The sequence below is a fragment of the Astyanax mexicanus genome, chromosome 8, assembly GCF_023375975.1.
Source record: "Astyanax mexicanus isolate ESR-SI-001 chromosome 8, AstMex3_surface, whole genome shotgun sequence".
In the NCBI taxonomy this organism is placed as follows: Eukaryota; Metazoa; Chordata; class Actinopteri; order Characiformes; family Acestrorhamphidae; genus Astyanax; species Astyanax mexicanus.
Window position 1 is genome coordinate 55,044,506 of NC_064415.1, and position 25,800 is coordinate 55,070,305.

The 25,800-nt window shown below is 38.1% G+C and overlaps 1 protein-coding gene across 1 annotated transcript in view; it reads left to right on the forward strand.

Annotated features, from left to right (window-relative positions):
• xpr1b (xenotropic and polytropic retrovirus receptor 1b) overlaps positions 1–25,800 on the forward strand; it is a 38,392-nt gene that overhangs the window by 7,892 nt on the left and 4,700 nt on the right. Inside the window, exons 2-13 of the mRNA XM_007250693.4 lie at positions 1,571–1,622; positions 17,098–17,199; positions 18,147–18,367; positions 19,064–19,213; positions 19,319–19,402; positions 20,875–20,956; positions 22,006–22,205; positions 23,136–23,315; positions 23,456–23,624; positions 24,458–24,646; positions 24,810–24,976; positions 25,108–25,247. Of these exons, the coding sequence (XP_007250755.3) occupies positions 1,571–1,622; positions 17,098–17,199; positions 18,147–18,367; positions 19,064–19,213; positions 19,319–19,402; positions 20,875–20,956; positions 22,006–22,205; positions 23,136–23,315; positions 23,456–23,624; positions 24,458–24,646; positions 24,810–24,976; positions 25,108–25,247 (1,736 nt within the window). The remainder of the gene's footprint in view (positions 1–1,570; positions 1,623–17,097; positions 17,200–18,146; positions 18,368–19,063; positions 19,214–19,318; positions 19,403–20,874; positions 20,957–22,005; positions 22,206–23,135; positions 23,316–23,455; positions 23,625–24,457; positions 24,647–24,809; positions 24,977–25,107; positions 25,248–25,800) is intronic.

Consider the following 25,800-nt stretch of genomic DNA (forward strand, 5'->3'; position numbering starts at 1 on the left):
AGCCCTATTCTGATCAAATTTGAATTAGAGGTAATTATGCACATTCTGCAATGTGACCATAGTGCATGCACTCATTACGATGATGATGCTGAAACAATATTTAAAGCAGCCCTAGTTTAAAACCATGTATAGGTTGTAAGTTATCCTTAAAAAAGCCTTAAGTACTTGTGGAAGACCTGCATAAACTGACTGCATTAGTAACTAATGCTTATAGATTATATGCCATTAAAAACATCATTAATAATGGATGGACTTGCTGTGTGGAGTGGATCGCTGCTGTAAGTGGTAGTTGATGCATCTGGTGGGCACTGCGTGTGTATCTCTCTCTATCCAATGAACTACACATTGACCTGGTCACTTTTTTTCATTAGTGTTGGCAGCCTAGATAAATTGCCAGCGGGGAGAGTTAATAAATCTACTGTACTCGCATATTTTCCTCGCGTTTTGAGTGCTCGGTGCTGACTCTTGATCGGTCCGGACACGAGACACTGCGCAGGTGGAGATCATGGACCCTGCATTGTTTAATATACAGGGGTTGGACAATGAAACTGAAACACCTGGTTTTAGATCACAATAATTTATTGTTCTCGTGGAAACTGGAGAGTTGAGGTGCACATTAAATTCTGCCGTGATTTGTTCAGCCGTGGTTTTATGTTTTTTGGATACAATCCGGGTTAGCACTCGAACATCCCTTTCAGACAGCTTCTTCTTACAGCGTCCACAGTTAATCCTGTTGGATGTGGTTGGTTCTTCTTGGTGGTATGCTGACATTACCCTGGATACCGTGGCTCTTGATACATCACAAAGACTTGCTGTCTTGGTCACAGATGCTCCAGCAAGACGTGCATCAACAATTTGTCCTCTTTTGTCACCCATAATGTTGTGTGCATTGCAATATTTTGAGCAGAACTGTGCTCTTACCCTGCTAATTGAACCTTCACACTCTTACTGCTCTTACTGCTGTAATGTGCAGTTAATAAAGATTAGCCAGCAGGCTGCTCCAATTTAGCCATGAAACTTCCCACACTAAATGATGGGTACATTTTTTCCATTATCCTGCAACCCTAGTTTATTCCTTGTTGTCAAAATTTGCTGAAGTTTTATTCATATAAGGCATATAATCACATCTCAGGAGTCTCTTTCCATGCTGAGATCTGACTTGCCTCAGATGTTCACAGTGAGTAAAACAGTGCACAGTAGGTAAACCGTGGCCTTTTTCTGCAGGATGCTGTGCAGTGATTACTGTGCTCAGTGCATCACTGCTAACTGTGTGCCTGTTAGCTGGGTTTAATGGTGTTATTTTGGTGAAGATCGGGAAAGAACACAGCTGAATGAAACACAGCCACGAATGGAAATGTGAAGCACCATTATTATCTGCCATTTCCTCTTCCAATTTGGACAGTTCCTCTTCTGCTCTCCAGCAGATCTTTTCCAGTCTTGTTCCTGGTGTTGGTCAGAAATGGCAGCAGGCCAGGCACATGCTGCTGTGTTGTGAGAGCAGTTGATTGTTGGGCTGCTGGAAATCATGTCTCATTCTTCTTCTTCCCATCCCCCCCTTTTTGTCTCCTAGGCTTTCAAGGAGATGCTGTACTCCGCCCAGGACCAGGCTCCATCAATCGAAGGTAAATGTTTATTGTTTGGTACAATTATATAGGGTCCTATGCAGTGTAGAGTTTTTTTCCTTTTACAATTTCATTTAGATTTTTTTGCCCTGTTGTACTTGAGTCCAGTCTCGAGACAAGAATACATATTTTACTGTAAAGTAACAGGACTTGAGGATTGCACTTCAAGCTAATTCCTTTAAACAGTTAAAGAAACCAGATTTTTTCTTTAAATGATACACTCACCCCCATGCTTAACAGTTTAAGAGCTGTACTTTTTATTTTATTCTGCACCCTTTTTTCCAAATATAACAGTGTTTATTTTTTGGTACAATTATCTAGGGTCCTATGCAGTATAGTTTTTGGAAGATTTCTTTTTGTTTTTGTGTTGATTTTTTATTTATTTTTAATTTTTTGCAGTAATTCCTCTGTTCAGCATCAACTACAATAACACGCACCTGTCGAAGGCTGTGCACCTTAGTCCAGCACAGTTTTGCAGTGCAGATATTTCCAGTTACAGCTGAATTCACGCTTTTAATCCCAGAAAAACAAACGCTCTTATTTACCTTTTAAAAAGCCATTTAAATGCCTGATTAAAGGACCAATTACTGTTGTTTTGCTGTTTTCCTCGGGTTTTGAGTTGAGCTCAGCGCTGACTCAGCTCTTGATTGGTCCGGATGCGAGACAGCGCACAGGTGGGGGTGGGGCTGGTGACGCCATGAGCCCTGCATTGTTTAATATCGCAATATATATTCGAAAAAAGGACATTTGCAATGTAAAATTTGTCCAGTATCGTGCAGCGATACCCTAATCCTAATCAGCCCTCATCTACAATAAACAGAATAAAGAATAAAATAACATTGCTGCTCTCTTAATTGATCCGCTGGCGTACCTTCACAGCGTGAACGCTCAGGTCAGTATCCAGAGATTCACTCCCCTGCTACGCGTGTTTGAAGGCCTTGTTGCGTTCGGAACAGAGGCTCTGGATGCTGCTGTCTAAGGAACAATGGACTAAATAGAAACCTGTAGTGGTTTGTCATGGTTGCTAAGCAGCATTCAGCAGATGTGTTGGCACAAGGACATCCTGTCTCTTCTTCTCCCAGCTCATCCTGGCAGCATCAGAGGCTTATTAACCATCAGTAACAAGTATTCGTTATTATCGTTCATGTAAATAGTACTGATGAGATTTAAAAGGGTCAGTTTAAATGCATTTTACTCTTCAAAATGTGTAATTTTTTGTTGAGTTTATATGAGAGAAGATTACTTTAATATTTCTTAAGTATTTTTGTTTGATTTGCCCTTCAGTCCAAACCTGCAAGCAATTCCCCAAGAAGGTTTTATTGGTCTCTCAGGAAGTTTGAAGCATGTTAGCTGTGATGCTAACAGCCAGGCTCAGCAGGGTTAAAGTCACAATGCTAACAGGCACACTAGCTGGGCTGGGAAGGTTTGGAGCATGTTAGCTATGATGCTAACAGCCAGTCTTGACAGGACTAGAGCATCATCAGACTCTGCTACCATGGCAAGGTTGGAGCAGATAAACAGAAGGATGATATATATATGAAGATTTTTTGTAGTCCGAGATTCTGGTGTTTGGTATAATAATAAAAAACTACTACTAATAATAATTTCATTTGTAATGCACTTTATATTTAAAACAAATTCCAAAGTTCTACATTGCAAAAGCATCACTATAGAAGCATCCCGATAAAACTACTATAAAACATCTTTTTACTCCATAAGAAGATCAAAAGTACTTCTAAAGCAGGGGTGTCCAAACTTTTTTTGTTGCTTAACAGCGGGCCAACTTTCATTCTATTTCTAAAATACCTTGCGGGCCGCTCCAAAACAGGAAATGGCCCGCGGGCCGTAGTTTGGACACCCCTGTTCTAAAGAGAGAGGTTTTAATTTATTTTTTGAAGCTCTTACTCAACTCTGACTCTGACTCTTTGGCCCGTTTTTCTGTGCTAGAAATACGCACTCTCTCCGCTTTTAGACTCTTTGGCCCGTTTTCCTGCGCTAGAAATGTGCACCCTTTCCACTTTTAGACTCTTTGGCCTGTTTTTCTGTGCTAGAAATGCGCACTCTCTTCGCTTTTAGACTCTTCCGCCCCGTTTTTCTGTGCTAGAAATGTGCACCCTTTCCACTTTTAGACTCTTTGGCCCGTTTTTCTGTGCTAGAAATGTGCACCCTTTCCACTTTTAGACTCTTTGGCCTGTTTTTCTGTGCTAGAAATGCGCACTCTCTTCGCTTTTAGACTCTTCCGCCCCGTTTTTCTGTGCTAGAAATGTGCACCCTTTCCACTTTTAGACTCTTTGGCCCGTTTTTCTGCGCTAGAAATGCGCACCCTTTCCACTTTTAGACTCTTTCGACCCGTTTTTCTGCGCTAGAAATGCGCATCCTCGCCGCTTTTAGACTCTTTGGCCCGTTTCTGACACCTAAGGGCCAACTTTCATTCTATTCCTAAAATTCCTCGCGGGCCGCTCCAAAACAGGAAACTGGCCGCAAATGGCCCGCGGGCCGTACTTTGGACACCCCTGTTCTAAAGAGAGAGGTTTTAAGTTCTTTTTTGAAGCTCTTACTCAACTCTGAAGCCCTCAGATGGTCAGGGAGAGCATTCTATAAGCGAGGAGCGGCAGAGGAGTGTGACCTGTACTGGCAGACATAACAAATTGGTCCTTTAAGTTTCATTACAAATCAGGGTTCGTATGGTCATAAAAAACCTAGAAAAGTCAGGGAATTTGAAAATATCAATTTGGAAAAATAAAGATAACCAGAAAGTTTAGGAAAATTCATGGAAATCAGGTCTACAAATCTTTGTGTTTCAGTTTATTGATGGAGAAAATCTGTTTTGAGCTACAAATACGTCATTAATTTAGCCCTACACAATGGAGCTCTCAGGATCTGACACACACATTTTGTTATTATCAAATTCATTTTAGGCCTACTATCATCAATTTTGATTATAGTTTAAGTTGATTTTTGGTTTTATTGTCCATGTCTGCACTGATATTTTAAAAATCATTACGTCATGAAAAAATCATGGAAATATATTGGCTAAAAAGTGTAGGAAAATGCTTTGCTGTGCATATCTTTACTAGAAATCTTCAGTTATTAATTTTAAATATTTAGTCATTGACTGACAATGTTTTTCTTTTTTTTCTTTCCTGATTAATTGCTTAATTTAAATAACAATAGGCTAATTAATGAATTATGGATATAGTCGTATTTTGCAGCCTAGAATAAAGTGGCATCTTTTCATGGCACTCTGTCTGCAATTTGCACAGAACGCAGCTGACGATGGACCAGTGAATAGATACAATCATGATTTGCATAATTACAAAACTGATTATTTTTTTAATAGAATTTGTGCTCAGCAGGCTTATCTGTAGTCTTTTTAAAACAGACTTGCCCTCGATAGGAGCGGAAATAAAAGGCCGGGTGTGAAGCAACAGAGCCTGAGTTCCAAATATCCATAATGGCACTACTTACTAAATCCAGTCTGAGTCAAATTAGTCTGCCTGACCAGTGACCGATTACATCATGATCAGACAGTTTTATATTTATACAGTCATATTTTTTTTTAAATGCATCCTCATGCATGAAATCGCACTGGTGTTATCATGGACGGTGTTATATCACCCCAGCCTGCAGCTGAATGCACTCAGGTGTGTGCTCTCATGTCTCTAGGTTAATTACATAATCCTGTCTGTGTGTGCTGTTAATGTTATGTTGTGTGGTGCTTACTTGCTTATTTCTGGTTTGTATTTTGTTTATTCTAGAAAAAAAGATTCTTATTTTCATCTGAAGAAAGCTCCCTTATTCACCCAAACATCTGAGTTAGTAGAGTCAAGATTTCACATTACAGAATTAGTACATCAATACTGATACCAAGTGAAAAACATTGAAATAATTGTAATAACATTGTGAATAACAGCAAACTGCATGACTAGGGCTGCACAATATTGGAAAATATTTATATTGCAAATCAAACATCAAGTTGAATCACAGTACTAAAAACTGGTGTGCCTTGATTTTTAAACGAATGCTTTTAATTTATATTGCAAATGTTTGGACATTGTTAATAGGAAGAAAAATAGCAATGTGAATCAGTCTGGATCAGTTTCTCTGATTTTGCTATTTATAGTTTTATGTTTGAGTAAAATGAACATCATTGTTTTATTCTATAAACTACAGACAACATTTCTCCCAAATTCCAAAAAAATGATATTTAGAGCATTTATTTGCAGAAAATGAGAAATGGCTGAAATAACAACAAAAGATGCAGAGCTTTCAAACCCCAAATAATCAAATATTCATAAAGTTTAATGAGTTCACAAAAATCAATATTTTGTGGAATAACCCTGTTTTTTAATCACAGCTTTCAATCATCTTGGCATCATGTTCTCCTCCACCAGTCTTACACACTGCTTTTGGATAACTTTATGCCTTTACTCCTGGTGCAAAAAAATTAAGCAGTTCAGCTTGTTGGTTTGATGGCTTGTGCTCATCCATCTTCCTCATGATTTTTTTTCTTTTCATTTTTAATTTGGTAAAATCAAAGAAACTCATTATTTTTAATTGGTCTCTTTTTTTTGTGTGTGTGGTGGAAATACTGAACTATTAGCCTGTTTTCAACTAGACACACCACCAACAAATTTGAGGTCAGGTTTTGAGAAAAATTGCACTTGTAAAGTGTAAAACCTCATGAGAAACCAGATGAAGTTTAAAACAAGAACTTTAGTATGGGACTACAAATTGAACTTACTGGACTCAATCAGCATATATTAGAGATATTTGAAGAACTGTGAAGCATGGGGATGGATTTATTATAGGTTTGAAAGATGCATTTTCAATATTGCACAGACATATGAAAGAATGGAATCCAAAAATATTTTTTTTCCATCATATTTATATTATTAACGTGTATAATTTGTGTTTGTACATATAGAAACGTGTAGTATTTTACTATACTATATGGACTATACTGTAAAAGGCTGTTGTGGTTGTTTGAATGACCAGACATGGCTGATTCATTTTAGACAGATGATCTCACTTTTGGACATTTTGACATGCTGTGATTTAAGGCTGAATTAGTATTGTGACGCTTCTCTCAGTACTGCCGTCAGCTTTTAATCTCTTGTTTTCTGACAGTATTTGTACTCACTAATTGCTCTAATTCTAGGTGTGAAACAGGGCAAGGCTGAGGCAGATCATGTGCATTAGCATAACAGTATCATATTTCCATGTTTACTGGTACTATAGTGTTTGTATTTATGACAGTTTAGCTCTTACACTTACACTTCTTTCATAACATTAAACAGTGCAGTGTTTAATGCTGGGAGAAATATGGGCTGTGAGTTTTGATCCAGTCCTGCTGGTTTAAAGCTCAGCTTTCTCTTCTCTCTTCTGTTCTGTTTCTTTTTTGCTTATGGTACAAACACGCGTGTTGTTGATGACCCGTACGAGTGCGCCACTGTGGTGACGTGATGATATTTTTCACTAAAGATCGCAGTGTTGTGTGAACATGACTAAGCACAACATGTTTTGCTACTGAGTGTAGCCTGTGCATCTGTGTGCTGCTCTGTGTGAACGCAGGGGTGAAGGAAGACTGTATATCATGATGAGTTCATCAACAACAGGGTCCTGTCAACTAGGGGTGTGCCATATCGTATCGTATGCGATAATATCACCAAAAAAATCCAGGAGATATGGAGATATTTGGAGTGCATTATTACTATCATGAAATTCTGGATCATTGACTTTGTTACAAATAATGTTACTGATTAATTTCTTGTATTTTTTAAATCTAAGTTAAGGGTGTGCCATATCATACCGTATGCAATAAGAAAATTTTATATTCATTTTATTGCAGTAGTGTATTCTTGAAATTTATTTTTTTTTAATTCAGTATTTCGTCATATCGCCAAGAGTATCGTTATCGGGAAAATACCACGAAATATCGTGATATTATTTTAGGGCCATATCGCCCACGCCTACTGTCAACAGGGAAATCAGTTAATTGACTTTTGTCAGTTAGTAAAAAGTTAAAGGTGTTTCTAATAACTAGAATGACTATACAAGTAGGACTGTCACAATAATTGCAATATTGATTTATCGTACAATAAATGAACATGACCTCATGTTAATTTTGATAATCATGATATCGTCTATTGTGTTTTTTTGTATGTTTGTTCACATATATAACAGTAAACAGTATTTTAGCCAGTAATTGAAGAAATACGTATGTCATTCAATGATTAATTCAAATTTTGTTGTCTTTAAAAAGTGTATATTGCTTTTTTTCATGCCATTCATTATGTCAGTGGCATTTAATAGTCTTAAAATGACCAAAATATCATGTAACACAATCATTTCTGGGAAGATATATCGTCCACAAAAAATTCTTATCATGACAGGCCTATATACAAGGTATGTGTTTCTGAAAAAAAGGCCAATGGAAAGTATATGAAGGGTGTCCTTAATAAAAAAAAATCAACATATGTGTTGAAGCAGAAATTTGGTGGCTTTTATAAAGGGGACATTGAGGAAAAGTAATAGGTAGGTGTTTCTCTTAAAATGGCTATTTACTGGAAATACAAGGTATATATTTGTAATAAAGTTAAGTGGAAAAGCACCATAATAAACATTAAAAGCACTGTTATACACTGGCCAGTAAGTTAACATGCAGTATAGTTGTTTCTAATAAAGTGGACAGTGAGAGAATGTACAAAAAAGGTATACGGCAGGCGTTTATGTTAAATTGGCCAATGTGTAGAAGTTCAAAAATTATTATTATTATTTTTTTTTATATATATATATATACTTTCTAATAATATAGTAGACACTATGATGTATATAACAGGTGTTTGTAATAATGTGGCTGTTGAGAGGAAGCACATGATGGGTGCTTCTAATAAAATGGTTCATTGGCAGAAGTGGCCAGTAAGAAGTAAATGACTGGTGTTTCCAATAAAGTGGCCACTAAAGACATATATAACGGATGTTTGTAATAAAGTGGCTGTTGAGAGGAAGCACATGATGGGTGTTTCTTATAAAGTGGCTCATGAAAGGAAGTAGGTGTTTCTAGTAAAGTGGCCAGTAAGAAGGATTTTACAGGTGTTTCTAATAAAGTGGCCATTAAGTAAAAGTACAAGGTAGGTGTTTGTAATAAAGTGGCTGGTCAGGATGTACACAAAAGTGGTTTCTAATAAAGTGGCCAGTGAGTAAAGTATTATGTGGGTGTTTCTAGTAAAGTGAACAGTAAAAGAATGTACAAAATAAACAGGTGACAGGTGTTTATAATAAAGTGGCCTTTGAGTGAAGGTACAAGGTAGGTGTTTCTGTTAAAGGTAGTAAGTAATGTTTCTAATAAGGTGGAATACAAGAGAGCTTGTTCTTTTTGGTGCAGTGCAGACAGAATATGAGGGATATGAGTGATGAGCTTGCGCTCAGTATTTTCCATATTGGGAATAAGAAGAGTTCTGTGGTGTTAAAAATGGTTGTAAGGCTGAACTGATGCTCCCCCTTCACCACAGTAGATGATGAATGCAGCTCTATTTATTGTGTGTAATTTCCCCTCAGATTTATGAGCAGTAGAAGCTTGTGGAGAACGACCTCTACAGCTTTACCTGTTATTAAAGGTCACGGCTGTCAAATAAAACAACTATTCCAATGTCTGAACACGCTCGTTCACATTTGCACACACACAAACACACACACTCATCATGTGAGCTTGAATATCAATCACACCCATATGCTCGTCCAGATGCTGCCCCTGCTTTGTTTGTTTTCCTTTCCTCTGTTTAAGACTGCAGCGAGGCCACGACGCGCTCAGGCCTCTTCAAAGACGTGGGATCAGGTCGGCTGTAATTATCTGCAAATAACAGTAATCTGCTTTCCCTGACTGTTTATGCTTTTTTTAGGGGTGCTGGTTAAGCGTAGTTAACGGTGATCATTTCAGATTTAGAACACGCTAGCACCTGGAAAGCTGGAGCTGCAGCAACACTTTCGGCCGACCGAGCGGCGCTTGCGGCGGTGACGTTAGCCACCAAAGGCCTGATTGCGGAGGAGGCTGCGAGCCTCAACCCCTCATTTCTGGACGGTTGGGCGCAAAGTTACGCATGTTATTATGACGGTCCTGGCTCGGCGAACAGTGAGATCATGCACTCAGAATTTCACCAAGAAGATGAGTGGTTTCTCACTCCGCCGGCCAAGTCTGGAAGATCTCTGACAACAAGACGTGGTGTAGAATCTGTACCGAGCGAGGGTGTTTTTCTGATGGTCTGATTATTTGAGCAGTTTAGACCTTTTTAAATTAAACCAATTTTTATTCCTTCTTACATGGAGATATTAGTGCATTTTCAGTTTGTCTACGTAATTCACTAGTTCTGCTGCAAACAAAAGCCAATTTGTTCTATTTTTCAATGCAGGACCAAATGGTTACACAGTGGCTGTGCAAAATATTTTGTTGTCATTGTGCTTAAATCAGGACAAGGAAGTGCACATCACGTAATTGTGTAATAATTATGACACTAGCTGTTATTGGCCACATCTGACCTCATTCCCATACTGATTTGTGGAACAGATTTCACAACAATTACCAGCCTTGTCCCACATCTCAAGTCTTTGTGGTCTTTTTTTTTTTTTTTTTTTTGAGAGACACATCTACTGTTTGAAATATGTTACTTATTACACCAGTGACGAATTTCTTCTTTAAGGCAGCTCTTTGGTTTTCATGTTGATAAACGTAGATAAAACGTGGATGTGAGAAATCCCAGAACAAGAAAAGATGACCAGTGAGTCAGAGAGAACAACACCTTCAGTACACCTTCAGATACTGTTAATTTGTTTAAGCGTGTGTTGAATATGGTGATAATCAAATGTTTGAAGTCTTTATGGTCTTTCTTCTTCAGGACATTCTAAACGGTTGTACTGGTATGGCCAATATTTATGGCTTATTGAAAACTATCTGGGTTTTTTTTTATGTTAGTTAAAAAAAAAGATCAATGGCAGTCAGAGTGGTTTAGTGAGAAATGGTGCATTAAAAAAATGTCTACAGTATAGAAAATGTTTATAATAATGTAATGCTTGATTGAGGAGCTTTTTTTGATTGCAAGAAAAGGACAAACCATGGGTCTTAGTTTTTGTTGGCCCTGAGTTGGTCTCTTATCATCACTAGAAGACGACCTTGGACCAAACGCTGAATCAGCAGATCCAGGCCAAGAACAAAAACTTGAGTCATCCTGTGTGAAGCAGTTCAGCAGCTCAGTGCTTGTTTTTACAGTCTTGAGTTTGCAGGAGCGGATAACTGTGAATGTTTCCCAGAGCAATTGGCAACCTTAGACTTGAACCTGAGGTTCCAGCTGTGTGAGAAAGCAGTCCAGCCCTGGATCTCCAGCCCCGTCTCTCTCGCATGTAATGGAGCTGTGTGTGTTTCCACAGGGGGGCTCGCCGGCGCTCTAGGCCAGGCACACTGACCCAGTTGCGGGTCTCACTCGGAGGGTTACGCAAACCAGACTGGGTTTTACTCTCGGCAGAGGGACTCCCTGCTGGGGTGTTCTGACCCATAGGCCTGGTGTTTACAAACCCATGGCTCCCTTCCCATGGTGGACCAGCTCTGAAAGCTGGGTTAGAGAAACATCTCCAAAGCACATGTTCAGTTGGAGCAGCAGGATGTTTTCCTTCTGTTTTTTGGGACCACGCAAGCCTTAAATAGTAGACCTCAAACATCTTTAAAACTAGTTTAAAGTTTTATTTATTGGATAAACTTTTTAGGACTTGTATTTTGTCTTTCCTCTGAGCTCCACTTGCAACATTGGTGTGGTTCTATGTTGTATGTATTCATCTTTTTATTTTTATTTTTTTCCACTGATTTTCACTGTTAGGCATGGTGGTTCATGGGTTCAAGCCCCATGATAGGCATGATCTGCTAAGACCATTGATAGCATTGGTTATGGTGTAAAACTTAGATCTGCTAAAATGGCACTGTTGGGCATTTGCCCAAGACAATCAAGGGTTATTTAGGGTTTCCATAGTTGCTGATGCTGCACGATGCTGGCCAATTAATCCATCTGTAAGTTAAAGAAACAAAACTAGCTGTTAGTGTTCTCCTCCAAGCGTGTTTAGCTCCACAGTGGGCTTCTGAGTTCTAGCTATAAGTGGCGCCTATTGAAGCTCCACTGTGAATTGGAATTGTGCCTCTTTTGAGAATCAGTCTGTTCTGTTACAGAACAAACTGTTAATCCTCAGGGATAAGAGATGGACTATATTTGCTTCCTGACAGCTAGAGGAAATGGCACAGCATTGTTTCCTCTGCAGTCTGTGCGGAAGTAATCCTGCATACTGGCTGCAAACCTCAATCAGATGTAGACGAATGTTTTTGTATAAGCAATCCGAACTTCTGGATAAGAGCTGCCACTGTGTTCACTGGTTTAAATCCCCGTTATGCAGCTTGCCATCAGCTGCCGGTGGGTAGATGACGCTCTTTACCCTCATCACTCCTAGGGTGATGTCGATCAGCAGCAATTTGAGGCGGAATCTGACTTCACATGTTGAGAAGGGACAATTGGCCTAGTTAAATTGGGAAAAAAATATGGGAAAAACCTTGAGGGAAAAACCTTGAGGAAAAAAAAAAAAGTATTGTGAGACTTAATGAAAATTTGCTTTTGTTAATATATGGTCCCTTATAAAAGCCTTTCTCGCTTTTTGCATACTTTTTTGTGCTTTGTGTGATTGTGTTGTCATTTTTCACAATGACAGATATTATATACCACTAAATTCAATTTGGCGTGTGCCATATCATATATGCAATAATATTGGCAAAAGAAATTCTATTTATTTTGTTGCAGTAGTGTATTTTTAGTGTAGTATTTTTCTGATTATTCTTTTTTTATTCAATGTTTTGTCATATCTCCAAGAATATAATTATTGCAAAAATATCCTGAAATATCATGGTATTGTTTCACAGCCATATCACCCACCCCTACAGGACCAGCGGGACAGCTGGCCTGCGAGTAAAGAACAGGGCAGTGCAATGATGATTACTAAATACTTTATTGACCTGCATTGATTTCTCACTCTCCTCTTTCTAGAAGACCCTTTCAGGTCACATGATGTTGTCTTGAGTTAGAGTTTTAAATGCTAGGTATATTAAAATGTCATGAAAGACCCCTGTCTAGGCCTTGGTGTTCTCTTCATTAGTCATCCTTGTAAATATGGACACTATCACTTTAATTGGCCGCAGTAGGCACTGTTCGATCTCTCCTGCTGCGCTTTGTTTAGCTAAGCAGTTTCTCTACATTAATCACTGATAACTAACATTACTGATAAGGCTGCTTTGATAAGTTTGTGAGTGAGTGTATACACACCTCTTTTATACTGGGTTAAGTGTTCTGCAAGAATTCTTGCCTCTTCAGTCTTATCTAGAAACAGCAAAATGATTTGCCAACCAAACATGTTGATGAGTAGCGTGAATGAATGCTCAAACAATAGGGGAACGTGGGTCATTTATTTGATGGAATCCAGTGCTCTGATAATCATGGAGATGCATACAGTGATGAGAAAAAGTGTTTGCCCCTTATCATGATTTCTTAGTATTTTGCTTTGTTTGTTACTTTAAAATGTTTCAGATCATAAAACAGATTTAAACATTTTCGCACTATAAGGGGCACTATCAATGAAGTCTATTTTCATACATAAGGCACACTGGATTTCAAGGCACAATAGTAAGGAACATGTGGAAAAAAGGGGGGGGGGGGCTAAGTTAAGTATAGCTAAGCTAAGTAAGCAATTCTAAAATTCTTTAAAGAAAATTAACATTTTTTCAAAGTCAAACAAGTGCTGGAAGCTTAGAATTCCAGATTTTCACTAAGGCTGGATGGAGCAGCATTAGCATAAGCGGCTAACAGTAAGGAACCCTGAGTGTTTTGACAAGCCAGGGTGCTATCAGCTAGCAGTTTGTCCCACGTAGCTGATATTGTACAAGGAATGTTATAAATAAGTGCTTATACATAACTAGATGGTACAGAATATAAATGGTAACCAAGCACATGCATAAAAATCCAGTATTCAAAGTATTGTAATGGATTCTACATTTAAAATGTGTACATTTGCGTAATATATCTTTCTGACCTTATCATTTACATTGTGTCCAAACTTTATAGTAAATGGATCAACACACACTTTGACTAACTATAACATCGACTTTCATTCACAATTACAGAAATTGTTTAAAAAAAAATAAAAATAAAAAAAAAACTTCTCTTGTGAAGTTGACTTTGTAGACATACTGGCTTTTGTTTGACAGCAACAGAAGTGCAAATTGAGTTATAAAAGTGTGTGGAATATACAAGCAGGTCTGTTTATGGTTATAATTCACTGTGTATGAAAGTCTGTGATGAGTGATGCTTTTGTAAACAGTACTTTTTGGTCAGTTGGTTGTTGATGTAAGGCATGGATTTAGACAAACTGGTCATGCGGAATTAGTTACAGTAGATACTTTAGGCTGCATGATTGACAGGTTCCAGGTCATTTTTCCAAACTGAAAACTTCAGTGTGTGTGTGTGTCTGTGTGTGTTCATGTGTGTGTGTCTGAGTTGTACTCATTCCTGAAGACAGTGAGTCAGCGTCTGGCCGTCTGGCTGCTGTCCAGCCGCGAGCTCACAGTCATGGCCTTCTCCGTTCCAGGCGCCTCAGGGGAATATCACTCACCTACATCTCTGTGGCAACATCATGTTTACAGTCAACACAGTCCAGTCTCAGCAGCCAGGCATCAGGGCTTTACGTACTTCTCTTGATTTTTGAGCTAAACAGTTTAGACTCTGAGCTCAATCTCGAGCTTTCTTAAGGGGTTAGGGAAACGTTCATGCCCTCTGTTCATTCCTCACCCTTTGCCAAAAATCTACCCTTCATTACTCTTGCCCAAACTTTTTTTTAAGGTGACCCTCCTCCTACTTTTGTTTCTGAAGTTCATTGTTTTACATTAAATTACATTACATTACATTTGGCAGACGCTTTTGTCCAAAGCGACTTGTTTGCTGCCTACTGTAGGAATCACCTCTTATAACTGTAAAGAGGCGCTAAACCTAGGCCCGTCACGATAAGATTTTTTTTGCGGACGACGCATCGTCCCGGAAATAAACAATAGTATTTTTTTAGATCATTACATGCCACTGATATAAAGAAAATACATAATACATAATATAATAAAGCAATGATACCCTATTATTGGGTATTGATCTATGTGTGCCTCCTTAAACTACTGTTTAATGTTATATATGTCAAAAAACATACAAATCAACCCAATAGATGGTATCACGATTACCAAATATTATTGAGGTCATGTTCATTTATTGCACGACAAGACAAAAATGTAATTATCGTGACAGGCCTAGCTAAAACCCCTGATTTTTGCTGACTCCACCCTCAGCTCAAATTTGAAAAAGGTTAAAAAAAATGGGAGGCATAGTTTGGGAGGGGAACTGGGTGATGTATGGGTTTAGAGGTGGGGCAGGAGGGAGAGCTGATTGGCTGAGCTGCAAGTTAAACCAAAATAAAGGTAAACCTAGTTTTGAACCATTTCTTTGTCATCTGTAGGTTGATTTTTAGTGAGGGGGAAAAATGTGATTTAAAGTCTTTTTTTTTTTTTTTTTTTGTGTGTGAAAAAAAAAAAAAAAAAACATTTTTTAGGCCATATCGTCCAGCTCTTTTGTGAGGTAATTTCACTGCAATTGGTTCTTTATGCTAATTATCATAGCCTAAATACATTGCATTATCTGCACTCATAAGTGGCATACCAGTATAAAGAGTGTGAACTTGTGAATGGGTGTGCTAACCCAAAGCAGTTGTCCTGCTGGAAGCCGCCTCAGAGCCTGGATTGAGTTGACTATTGTCCTGCTTCTGTAGAGCTGCCTTCCCTCAGACTTTGTATCCAACCCTAATCTACCATCCACCCCACCTGATCCGACTAATTACTGCCTTCACACCGCTCTGTTTGGCTGAAACCACTGCTAGCAGCCCTGTCTGCAACTTTCAGCCTGAATGGAGTCAATTACTGTCTAGAACAGTGGTCTCCAACCCTGCGCTGTCCCTCAGACACTGGATCCAACTCCACTCCCACAGATCCTACTAATCACTACCTTTAGCAAAGTTAAGCTAAGTTTTTGATTGGCTGAAAAGATTATGTTCGATTTAGTTTGGGGATAAAACCTGCAGAATTATGTGAAAAAACACAATACACTTATTTAAGCTGTGCTATTCTAATCACATACTTACCTCAGCAGTGCATTTTTTTTGTCAAAATTTTATTTAAACAATTAATTATAAATTGATCTCTACATTGATATTCTAATTAGAATTTTATTTTAGCGTAAAAATAAAGCTAAATTAGCTTGAAAAATAAAATGGCTTAGTAAATTCTTTTTTTTTTTTTTTCTTAGCTCAGCTAATCTTTCTATCCTAGCCTTGTACAATTTCTTTCTTTCATCAGGAAAGCAGACAGTTTGTGAAAAAGGTAGTAAACTGATACACAGCATGGGAAGTGATGCTGAATAATTTAATCTAATTTATGTAAAAATGAACTTAAACATGCTGTTTGTTGGTTCTTTGCCGGTTCTCTCCCACAGACCCTACCGTATGTATAGCAGCTTCTGATACATGGTGCTGCCGAAGTCACGGGGGAGGAGGGGAGTGGAGAGGGGGGCTGACACTGTTGCTTAAAAAAAAACAATAAAAGATAAGGAAACACTGCAATAGGAGTGGGCAATATGGCCCTAAAGTAATATCACAATATTTTATTGAATTTTCACGATAACTATACTTTTGGCGATGACAAAACACTCAATTAAAAAAAAATATTTCAAGAATACACTTCTGCATCAATTAAACTGTAATTTTATTACTGCATACGAGATGATATGGCACTCCGCTAATTGAGATATTAAAAAAATATAAGAATTGTATCAGATTTGTAACAGAACTTTTCCAGTTTTCCACAGAAATAAATTTGGTTCCCAGATATTTAGTGCATTCCTCTGCTGGATGGTAGCTCTCTGTGAGTGCGGATCGGAACCACAGGTCCAGAACATAAGCAGACACTAAACATGTCTTCTCTGATGGAGTGCTTTTGGAGTGCGGTGAACTCTTTGATTTTTCGCTGAACTTAATGTGTTCATAAATAATGTCTGACAGAGTTTTATGATGGAGAGATAACTGAGACCGGTAGAGAATTCTCTCTCTCTTTCTCTCTGTGATGGTATTCCCACAGTGCCTTGTTTGGCACTGTAACTATGGAAGCATTACAGAACTACACACACACTTTCAGTGATCTGTCACTTTGGAAAAGACACTGCTTACTGACCAGGTCCAAACTGGCAGGCTTACAAATATGTGCACAAACTCAGTGAGCTGGTCTGCAACAGAGAGCGAAGATTTAATCTCATGTTTTCTCTATCCATTCTTCTCCCTCTCTCTCTCTCTCTCTCTCTTTCTCGCTCTGTAGTCACAGACGAAGACACAGTTAAGCGATACTACGCCAAGTTTGAGGAGAAGTTCTTCCAAACATGCGAGAAGGAACTGGCCAAAATCAACACATTCTATTCAGGTGAGCAAATGTAAACACAAAGCCATCTTTCCTTCACTGTTCCTCCACCCGCCCCGCCCCCGTTTTCACAATGACAGAATGTCCCAAAGCCTTACTAAGAAAAGACGCTAAATCACTCCAACACTCTGCCAAAACCAGAACAGGACATAAGCCAAGACTGCTCTTATGTGGTCCATCAAATTATCTTTCGCTCTGTAGCGCTGCTGCTCATCCGTCTGGCTGCTGTTCTGCTCGGGCTTCCTGTTAAAGCGATAGACTGGTGCAGGGAAATCCTGCATCTGTATTCACTGGTTGCTTAAATAAAACTAGTTCTGATGCACAGATCAACAATAAAATTGTCAATAGTTATGACTGATAATAATTTGGCATTTTGGCCTTTTGTTCCAAAAGAAATTGCATATATAAGACACTATTGTGAATGACTTTTGCTTTGCTTGATGGGAAAATATATCAATGTCACAATATATTGTTTAATTTTGATCATATCGTATCAATATGTGACCTTGTCACATGCCTTATGATTCCCACCCTTGCTGTATACATGAAGTAGTGGTAAACATTTATAAATATTGTGGAATTAATATAACTAATATAATTAATTATTAACAAAAGATCAGTTAACGGTATTGGTATTGATCACAATAAAATCTAAATTCTAGGAACTGTTTTTTTTTTTTTTTTTTTTTTTTGCTTTTTAAATTTGATAATAATCTATATTAATTCGTGTAAGTTCTACCCGGAAACATACACTCTAAATCCTTATTGGCTTATCAACATGCCATACTAAACTAATCTTGAGGTGATAATTGGCGTCTGACTGTGGCGCATGCAGATGACCCACTGCGTAGAAGACCCACCTGTTGCAAGCATCTCTTCACACCTTTTCGTTTGTCTGTACGTCCCTCCTTATAGCTAAAGATAAATTTTTTCTCCTCTTCATGCTACAGAGAAGCTGGCTGAGGCTCAGAGACGCTTCGCCACGCTGCAGAATGAGCTGCAGTCATCGCTGGATGCTCAGAGGGAGAGCAGCCGAGCGCCGGGTCTCCGCCGCCGCCGCGCCGTCTTCCACCTGTCGCAGCAGGAGCGCTGCAAACACCGCAACATTAAAGACCTGCAGCTGGCCTTCAGCGAGTTCTACCTCAGCCTCATCCTGCTGCAGAACTACCAGGTACAGCAGATACTTTACTAGGGCTGCGAGGTTCCACTAGGACTATTAAAAATATCCTAGAAACAATGCAGTTAAAGGAGCAGCACGACAAATTATTTCTAATATCTCAAACATCATATTCTAGAGCAGTTTACTGTAGTTGCAATACATTTTTACTTTTTTAATATACCATAAGTTTCATTATTCTTACAAATAAGCACTCATACTTTTTCCATATCATATTGTGTATATAACCATCTAACGATATATTTTTTTCTGATATATAGTCCAGTTAATATTAGAACCACAAAGGAGTACAACTGCAGAAAACATGTATCATTATGGGTCAGCTCTGGAAAAAAAGAGACCACTTTAGTTTCTCTGATTTGGCTATTTATGGGTAATACTTTTGAGTAAAATGAACATTGTTGTTTTATTCTGTAAACTACGGACGACATTTCTCCCAAATTCCAAAAAAAAAATATTTTCATTTGGAGCATTTATTTGCAAAAATGATAAATGGCTAAAATAACAAAAAAGATGCAGAGCTTTCAGACCTCAAATAATGCAACAAAAAAGGATATTCATAAAGTTCAGAATAACCCTGGTTTTTAATCACAGTTTTTATGCATCTTGGCATCATGTTCTCCTCCACCAGTCTTACACACTGCTTTTCGTAATGTATCTTCTAATACATGGATCGCTTCTTTCTTACAGAACCTGAACTTCACTGGTTTCCGCAAAATCCTAAAGAAGCATGATAAGATCTTTGAGACGTCGCGGGGGGCGGACTGGCGGGTGGCCCACGTGGAGGTTGCACCTTTCTACACCTGCAAGAAAATCACTCAGCTCATCTCTGAGACTGAGGTACCTCCGCCCTGCTGTTCACACTGGAGTCTTAAATACTAAAATGCTAAAAAAAAAAAAAAAACTATATATGAAATTTACACTGATGCATCGTAATTGTTCCAGGCCCTGGTCACCACAGAGTTGGAGGGGGGAGACAGACAGAAAGCAATGAAGAGGCTTCGAGTGCCTCCTTTGGGTGCAGCACAGGTGAGGTCACCCCACTGCTAGCATCTGTAACAATTCATCTAAGAAGCTAACTAGCCACATTCTTGATTGCCTAATATTTACATTACAGTACTTAACCGTACAGTACTATTTAGCAGCAACATTTTATGTTCATGTCACATTATATACCCTATAATTAATGTCATAACATTAATAAATGTTAGTAATGAGTGATATGACCCCTAAATGATATCATGATAGTTCATAATAGTTTTTTTGTAATAACACTATTTTTGCAGATATAACAAAATAAAAAAAACTAATTGTTACATGTTACTGATTCCAAATTAATTGTGTGCAATAATTCTTTAGGATTGATGGCCCTAAATTTTAATAAAACATTGAACTTAAAGTAGAAGCAGAAAACTGTCAAAAACTGTTTTGTAAACATCAATAATTTACCAAGACTCTAATTTGTTAAAAAAGTAATGTAAATAAAAATATTAAGTGACAAAATGATGTAATAAAACAGTCCACTACAGAATTAGTGCAATTAGTACAATCTCCCTTTTTTGGTAGCTGTTTTGAAGCAGGAAAAACAGCTCCTAAAAAGGTACAGCTTCAACACATGGTGGCGGTAGCTTCACACTTCACACATTGTTACATAAAAGACTCCCCAGAGAGACATAACGAGAAAACCTGTTTCCATAAATTTCCATCTATATTTTCTATTAGAATATGTATAAAAATTTAATTAACCACTCCTTCAGTGTGTTGTGTTGTGCTAAGTCATGCTCTCGTCTAGCTCTTTGAGATTCGTTCTGAGGACTCCGGCCAGTTTTGTTGGTGGAAGCTCTGCTGAAGAAAACCCTCTGATTCATCTCAGTTAATAAGCAGGTTCAGTAGGTGTGTTAGAGCGAGGGAATCACCAAATTATGCACAACTCCAGCCCACCACAACCAGAGTTTGACACCACTGTTTTAGAACATGACTGCAAGATTGCAGGGAAGTGTCTAATTTAGTAAATTGAGGCAGACTAGTTGTATATGAGAAGTGGTGGGTAGAGCATCCAGAACCCATACTCAAGTAGAAATTGTGTTAGTTCAGTGAGATAATGACTAAAGCAGAGGTAAAAGTAGTCTAGCTAACCGCGTCAGACGGTGGATGGCGTGGCCTCTCGAATACTAAGAATGATATTTTTGCATACGCACTAGAGTAATAATGTGGTCATATTCGTCTCTGACTACCTCTGAATGTGGTTTGAGTATTTGATTATGATGCATCCTTGAGACGTACTGTACCTCATTCACACCTGTACTTTCAGATCACCCAGGACGCATGTAATGTCTTATACCCTGTTCTTCTGCTAAAGTAGTTAATCTCTACAAAACTTAATAAAAATAAATAAAAATGGAGAAACCTCAGTGCGAAATATGTGAACATATGTGAGAAAAGGTTTAGATTTATTATTTATTATTTCTCCTCTGTAATGACTTTTTTTTCTCCCGTTTCAGCCTGCGCCAGCGTGGACCACGTTTAGAGTTGGACTGTACTGTGGAGTCTTTATAGTTTTATTAGCAACCATCACTATCACAGGTATGTTTTATCTGCATGTTCCATCAGTTTAAGGCTCATTTCTACTCTCATTGCGTATGAAATTGATTAAACAAACAATGAGCATGATTTTATCATGACGCTTTATTAAGAACAAAAACAACAGCATTAGTTTTACTGCTTAAAATATAAATGCTTTTTCTCTATACTCTATTAAATCTTTTCTCTTTGTGTCCGAGAGAATCTCGGCCGTGGGGCGTTGATAGCATTTCTTGTACAGCCTCTACTCTCACCGCAGCATGGATAACATTTCTTTTGGCTGCGTGTTAAGCAAAGTTTAGGGGTTATTATCTTTATATCTAAGGCTTTATCTCTGAAAACATTTTATCCTTTGAGTTTTAGAGCAGTAAAGTTGACTGTGGGGGGAAGGCAGGTAAGCGTTCTCTGCTGCAGTGCTGTTAGCCAATCAGAGGCGATATATTTGCATGTATGCATATTAGGGCTGCAACTTATGATTATTTTGATAGTCGACTAATAAGACCTTCCCAACCCCCCCCCCCCAACCCCCCCCCCCCAAATTAGTCGATTAGTCAACGATTATTTCTGCCATGTCCTCAATCTCTAAAACCAATAGAAACAGCTGAACATGAGATTTAAAAAGGCATTTAATGTTATTTAAACATGGAAAGTGCTGATATTTAGTGAGTAAATATGTAATCTGTTCTCAATGAGCACTTTTGGAGACACAGACTAAGTTGAGTGTAAACTTTGTGAGTGAGCCATTTACCCCCATTTATCTCCCACTGCTCTTCTGTCCCCAGCACTTTGTGTAATGCAGCACTGTTACAAATTAAAGATTAGTCGACAATGAAAATTGTAGTCGCCAAATTTAAATAATCACTCCATCACATTAGCAAAAAGATGCTCGTTGGCGGTTTGAAAAGGATGGATGTGGTGGAACAGTATTGGTAGTATTGTGTGATTGATGGAGTGCTAGGTAGTGGTTGGGAATTGGAAATACAGGGAAAGTCTTAACCTGTAGTAGGTCATGTCTGCCACAGTTAATAGGCTTTATTCTGTCTCCTCTGTAGGTGTGGCCACTCTGATATTTTCTCAGAGTCAGCCCAGCCTGTGGCCGCTAGTGCGGATCTACCGCGGCGGTTTCCTGCTCATCGAATTTCTCTTCTTGTTGGGCATCAACACATACGGCTGGAGGCAGGCAGGTGTGAACCACGTGCTGATCTTTGAGCTCAACCCTCGCAACAACCTCTCCCACCAGCATCTCTTCGAGGTGAGCAAAGATACCGTTTACAAATCCTTTATTATCTGAGAGGCAGTTTTATTTCTAAGATTTTTTTAAAACACATTAATGCCTCACAGACACAGCTTTAAAAGGAAGAAAGCGTACAGCATAATCCTCAAACCATCACTGATTGGTGGAAACTTCACACTAGACCTCGAGCAGTTTGGACTGTGTGTCTCTCCACTCTTCCTCCAGACTCTGATCCCTTAATTTACAAATGAAAAAATGTAAAATTTACTCATGATCAGTGATGGTTTGGAGAGACATGTCATCTGCTGGTGTTGATCCACTGTGTTTTATTATACAGCACTTCATGCTTTCCTCTGCTGACAACATTTATGGAGATGCAGATTTCATTTTCCAGCAGGATTTGGCACACTGCCCACACTGCCAAAAGTACCAATTGGTCTTATTATATAATATTATAATTTTCAGAGACACTGATTTTTGGGTTTTAATTTGGCTGTAATCCATAATAAACAACAATAAAAGAAATAAATGCTTAAAAAACATCTTTATAATATGTGAGGTTCACATTTTGAGCTGAATTACTGAAATAAAGTAACTTTTCAATGATGTTCCAATTTTTTGAGATATACTACTACTACTACTACTACTACTACTACTAATAATAATAATAATAATAACATTATTTAAGGTGTATAAAGCCGGAGCAGTGGATTAAATGTATCTGCTTCACTTCACTATCAAACATCTCAATATATATGCAGCATTTTGATGAGGTCTTAAACTAAAGAAGTGTAAATACTTAAAAAACACTGACCAGCTGCATGCTTCATTACAAACAGACCATAATGAGTCTGGTTTATTGGGATGTTGTGCAGCATAATGCAGAGACAGAATTGATTTTTTAATCAGGCATTGCTCTATCCGTTTTCGTCTCCATCTCTCCTGCAGATCGCTGGTTTTCTGGGAGTGCTGTGGTGTCTCAGCATCCTGTCCTGTCTCTTCTCTGAGTCTCTAAATATCCCTATTCAGGCCAGCCCTCTGGCACTTTATGGCTTCTTCCTGCTTTTCCTCATCAATCCGTTCAAGACCTGCTACTACAAGTCCCGCTTCTGGCTGCTCAAATTACTGGTAAGACCCTGCAGAATCCTGAGTAGTTAAGAATAATCACGTACACGATTTACACAAACAATATGTATAAATAATAATGTTAATAAAAAATGTTTTACTGCTTTTTACTTTTTACTTACTCCCACCTGCTCTCCACACAGTTCCGAGTGGTCACAGCTCCGTTTCACAGAGTGGAGTTCGCTGATTTCTGGCTGGCCGATCAGCTTAACTCCCTGGCTGTGCTTCTGATGGACCTGGAGTACCTGGTCTGCTTCTACAGCGTAGAGCTGGACTGGACAAAGTCATACAAAGACCTCAACTCTAAAAATGGTACACTGCTTCATTCTTTAGTGAGCTTTCAAAGCACATGTTTACTCTTCAGAAAGTGGAACACAGTTTTTCACTGTTTTTCTACTTTGCATAAAATATAAAGCATTTACAAAACTGCAAACTACAAAGACATTTCAACATTATTATTAGTAGTCAGAATGGATTGGCGAAATTATAGATCATTACATACAGGTGCATCTCAAAAAATTAGAATGTCATTAAAAATTACTTTATTTTAGTAATTTAGTTCAAAATGTGAAACTCAGAAAACTTCAATATTATATAAGACCAATTGGTATTTTTGGCAGTGTGGGCAGTGTGCCAAGTCCTGCTGGAAAATGAAAAGTTCCCTGCTGGAAACCATCACTGATTGGTGGAAACTTCACACTAGAACTCAAGCAGTTTGGACTGTGTGTCTCTCCACTCTTCCTCCAGACTCTGCTCCCTTGATTTACAAATGAAATGCAAAATTTACTGATGGTCTAAGTGAAAGTCCAAAGTGGAGATGTGGATTTCATTTTCCAGCAGGCCTTGGCACACTGCCAACACTGTTAAAAGTACCAATTGGTCTTATATAATATTCTAATGTCCTGAGATTTTGTAAGCCATAATCATCAACAATAAAAGAAATAAACACTTAAAATAGATCAGTCTGTGTGTAATACATCTATATAATAAATGAGTTTCACATTTTGAACTGAATTACTAAAATAAAGTAACTTTTCAATGATTTTTTTGAGATGCACTAGTTCATGAATCTTCAAGCCTAGTTTCTAGTTTTAGTTTGTCCGTTTCTTAACTGTTGCGTTGTTGTTTTTTTGTTTTTTTATTAGGTATGTGTAACACATACTCGTATGGAGTGCGGGCAGTGATCCAGTGTCTGCCTGCCTGGTTCCGGTTTGTGCAGTGCCTGAGGCGTTACAGAGACACAAAGCGTGCCTTCCCTCATTTAGTTAACGCTGGCAAATACTCCACAACCTTCTTTGTTGTGACTTTTGCAGCCCTCTACAAAACACACAAAGGTGAGAGCTTCATGTTCTACACAGAATCCAAGCCCAGGTTCAGACAGAATGGATTGAATGTAGTTTGAAATCTAGTTATTTATTAGAAGTTATGGTCTAAACAGCAGATTTTCATTTAAAGTTGTTCTTAATTTGATGTTTTTTGTTTTTTTTTTCCTCTTAGCTAATGACCACGATGACAAGGACATTTTCTTCTATTTGCTGATCGCCTTCTCGGTGATCAACTCGTGCTACACTCTTGTGTGGGACCTTAAGATGGACTGGGGTCTGTTCGACCGCAACGCAGGAGAGAACACTCTGCTGAGAGAGGAGATAGTCTACCCACAGAAAGTACGTTTTTATAGTCTTCACTTTAAAAGAGAGAGTCTCAGTTTGAGTTAAATGAAAATTTTGTTAATGTTTTGTTTTGATTAAATGCATATTTGTGTTCCTAACGTCTTTTCTTATTATTTTTTCTGCAGGCTTATTATTATTGTGCCATATTAGAAGATGTAATCTTGCGCTTTGCCTGGACTATTCCCCTCTCTATTGGGACTGTAACTTCATGCTGCCATATTTCTGATATTTTGGCCACTGTTCTTGCACCTCTGGAGGTCTTCAGGTAAAATGAACAACTCCGCTTTTTTTTCTTCACATTTTGGGGCATCTGGAATATACATATGAAAACAGGTTTAATGGGCAGAAATGTGCATTTTTGCCTCCCATTCTAGGCATTATTTGAAATATATCAAATGTAGAAGTACAGAGTACAAAACAGAACAGGTATTCAAATATGCAGTACCTCTATTTCATATTTCAAGTACAAATATATATGGTTAACTTTTAAAGGACTAAATCACTTGGAAATGTTGGCACATGCTTAAATTGTGTGTGTTGAATTGACGTGTGTGTTGGCGGGAGCATATTAATTAAAGTTAAGAAAATTACTATATACTAATGCATCTCAAAAAATTAGAATATGATTGAAAAGTTACTTTATTTCAGTAATTCAGTCGAAAATGTGAAACTCCATTTTATACATTTTATAGATGTATTACACACACAGTTATCTATTTCATTTGTTTTTATTTCTTTTATTGTTGATGATTATGGCTTACGGCTAATAAAAAAAAAATAATAAAAAAAAAATCAGTGTCTCAGAAAATTTGAATATT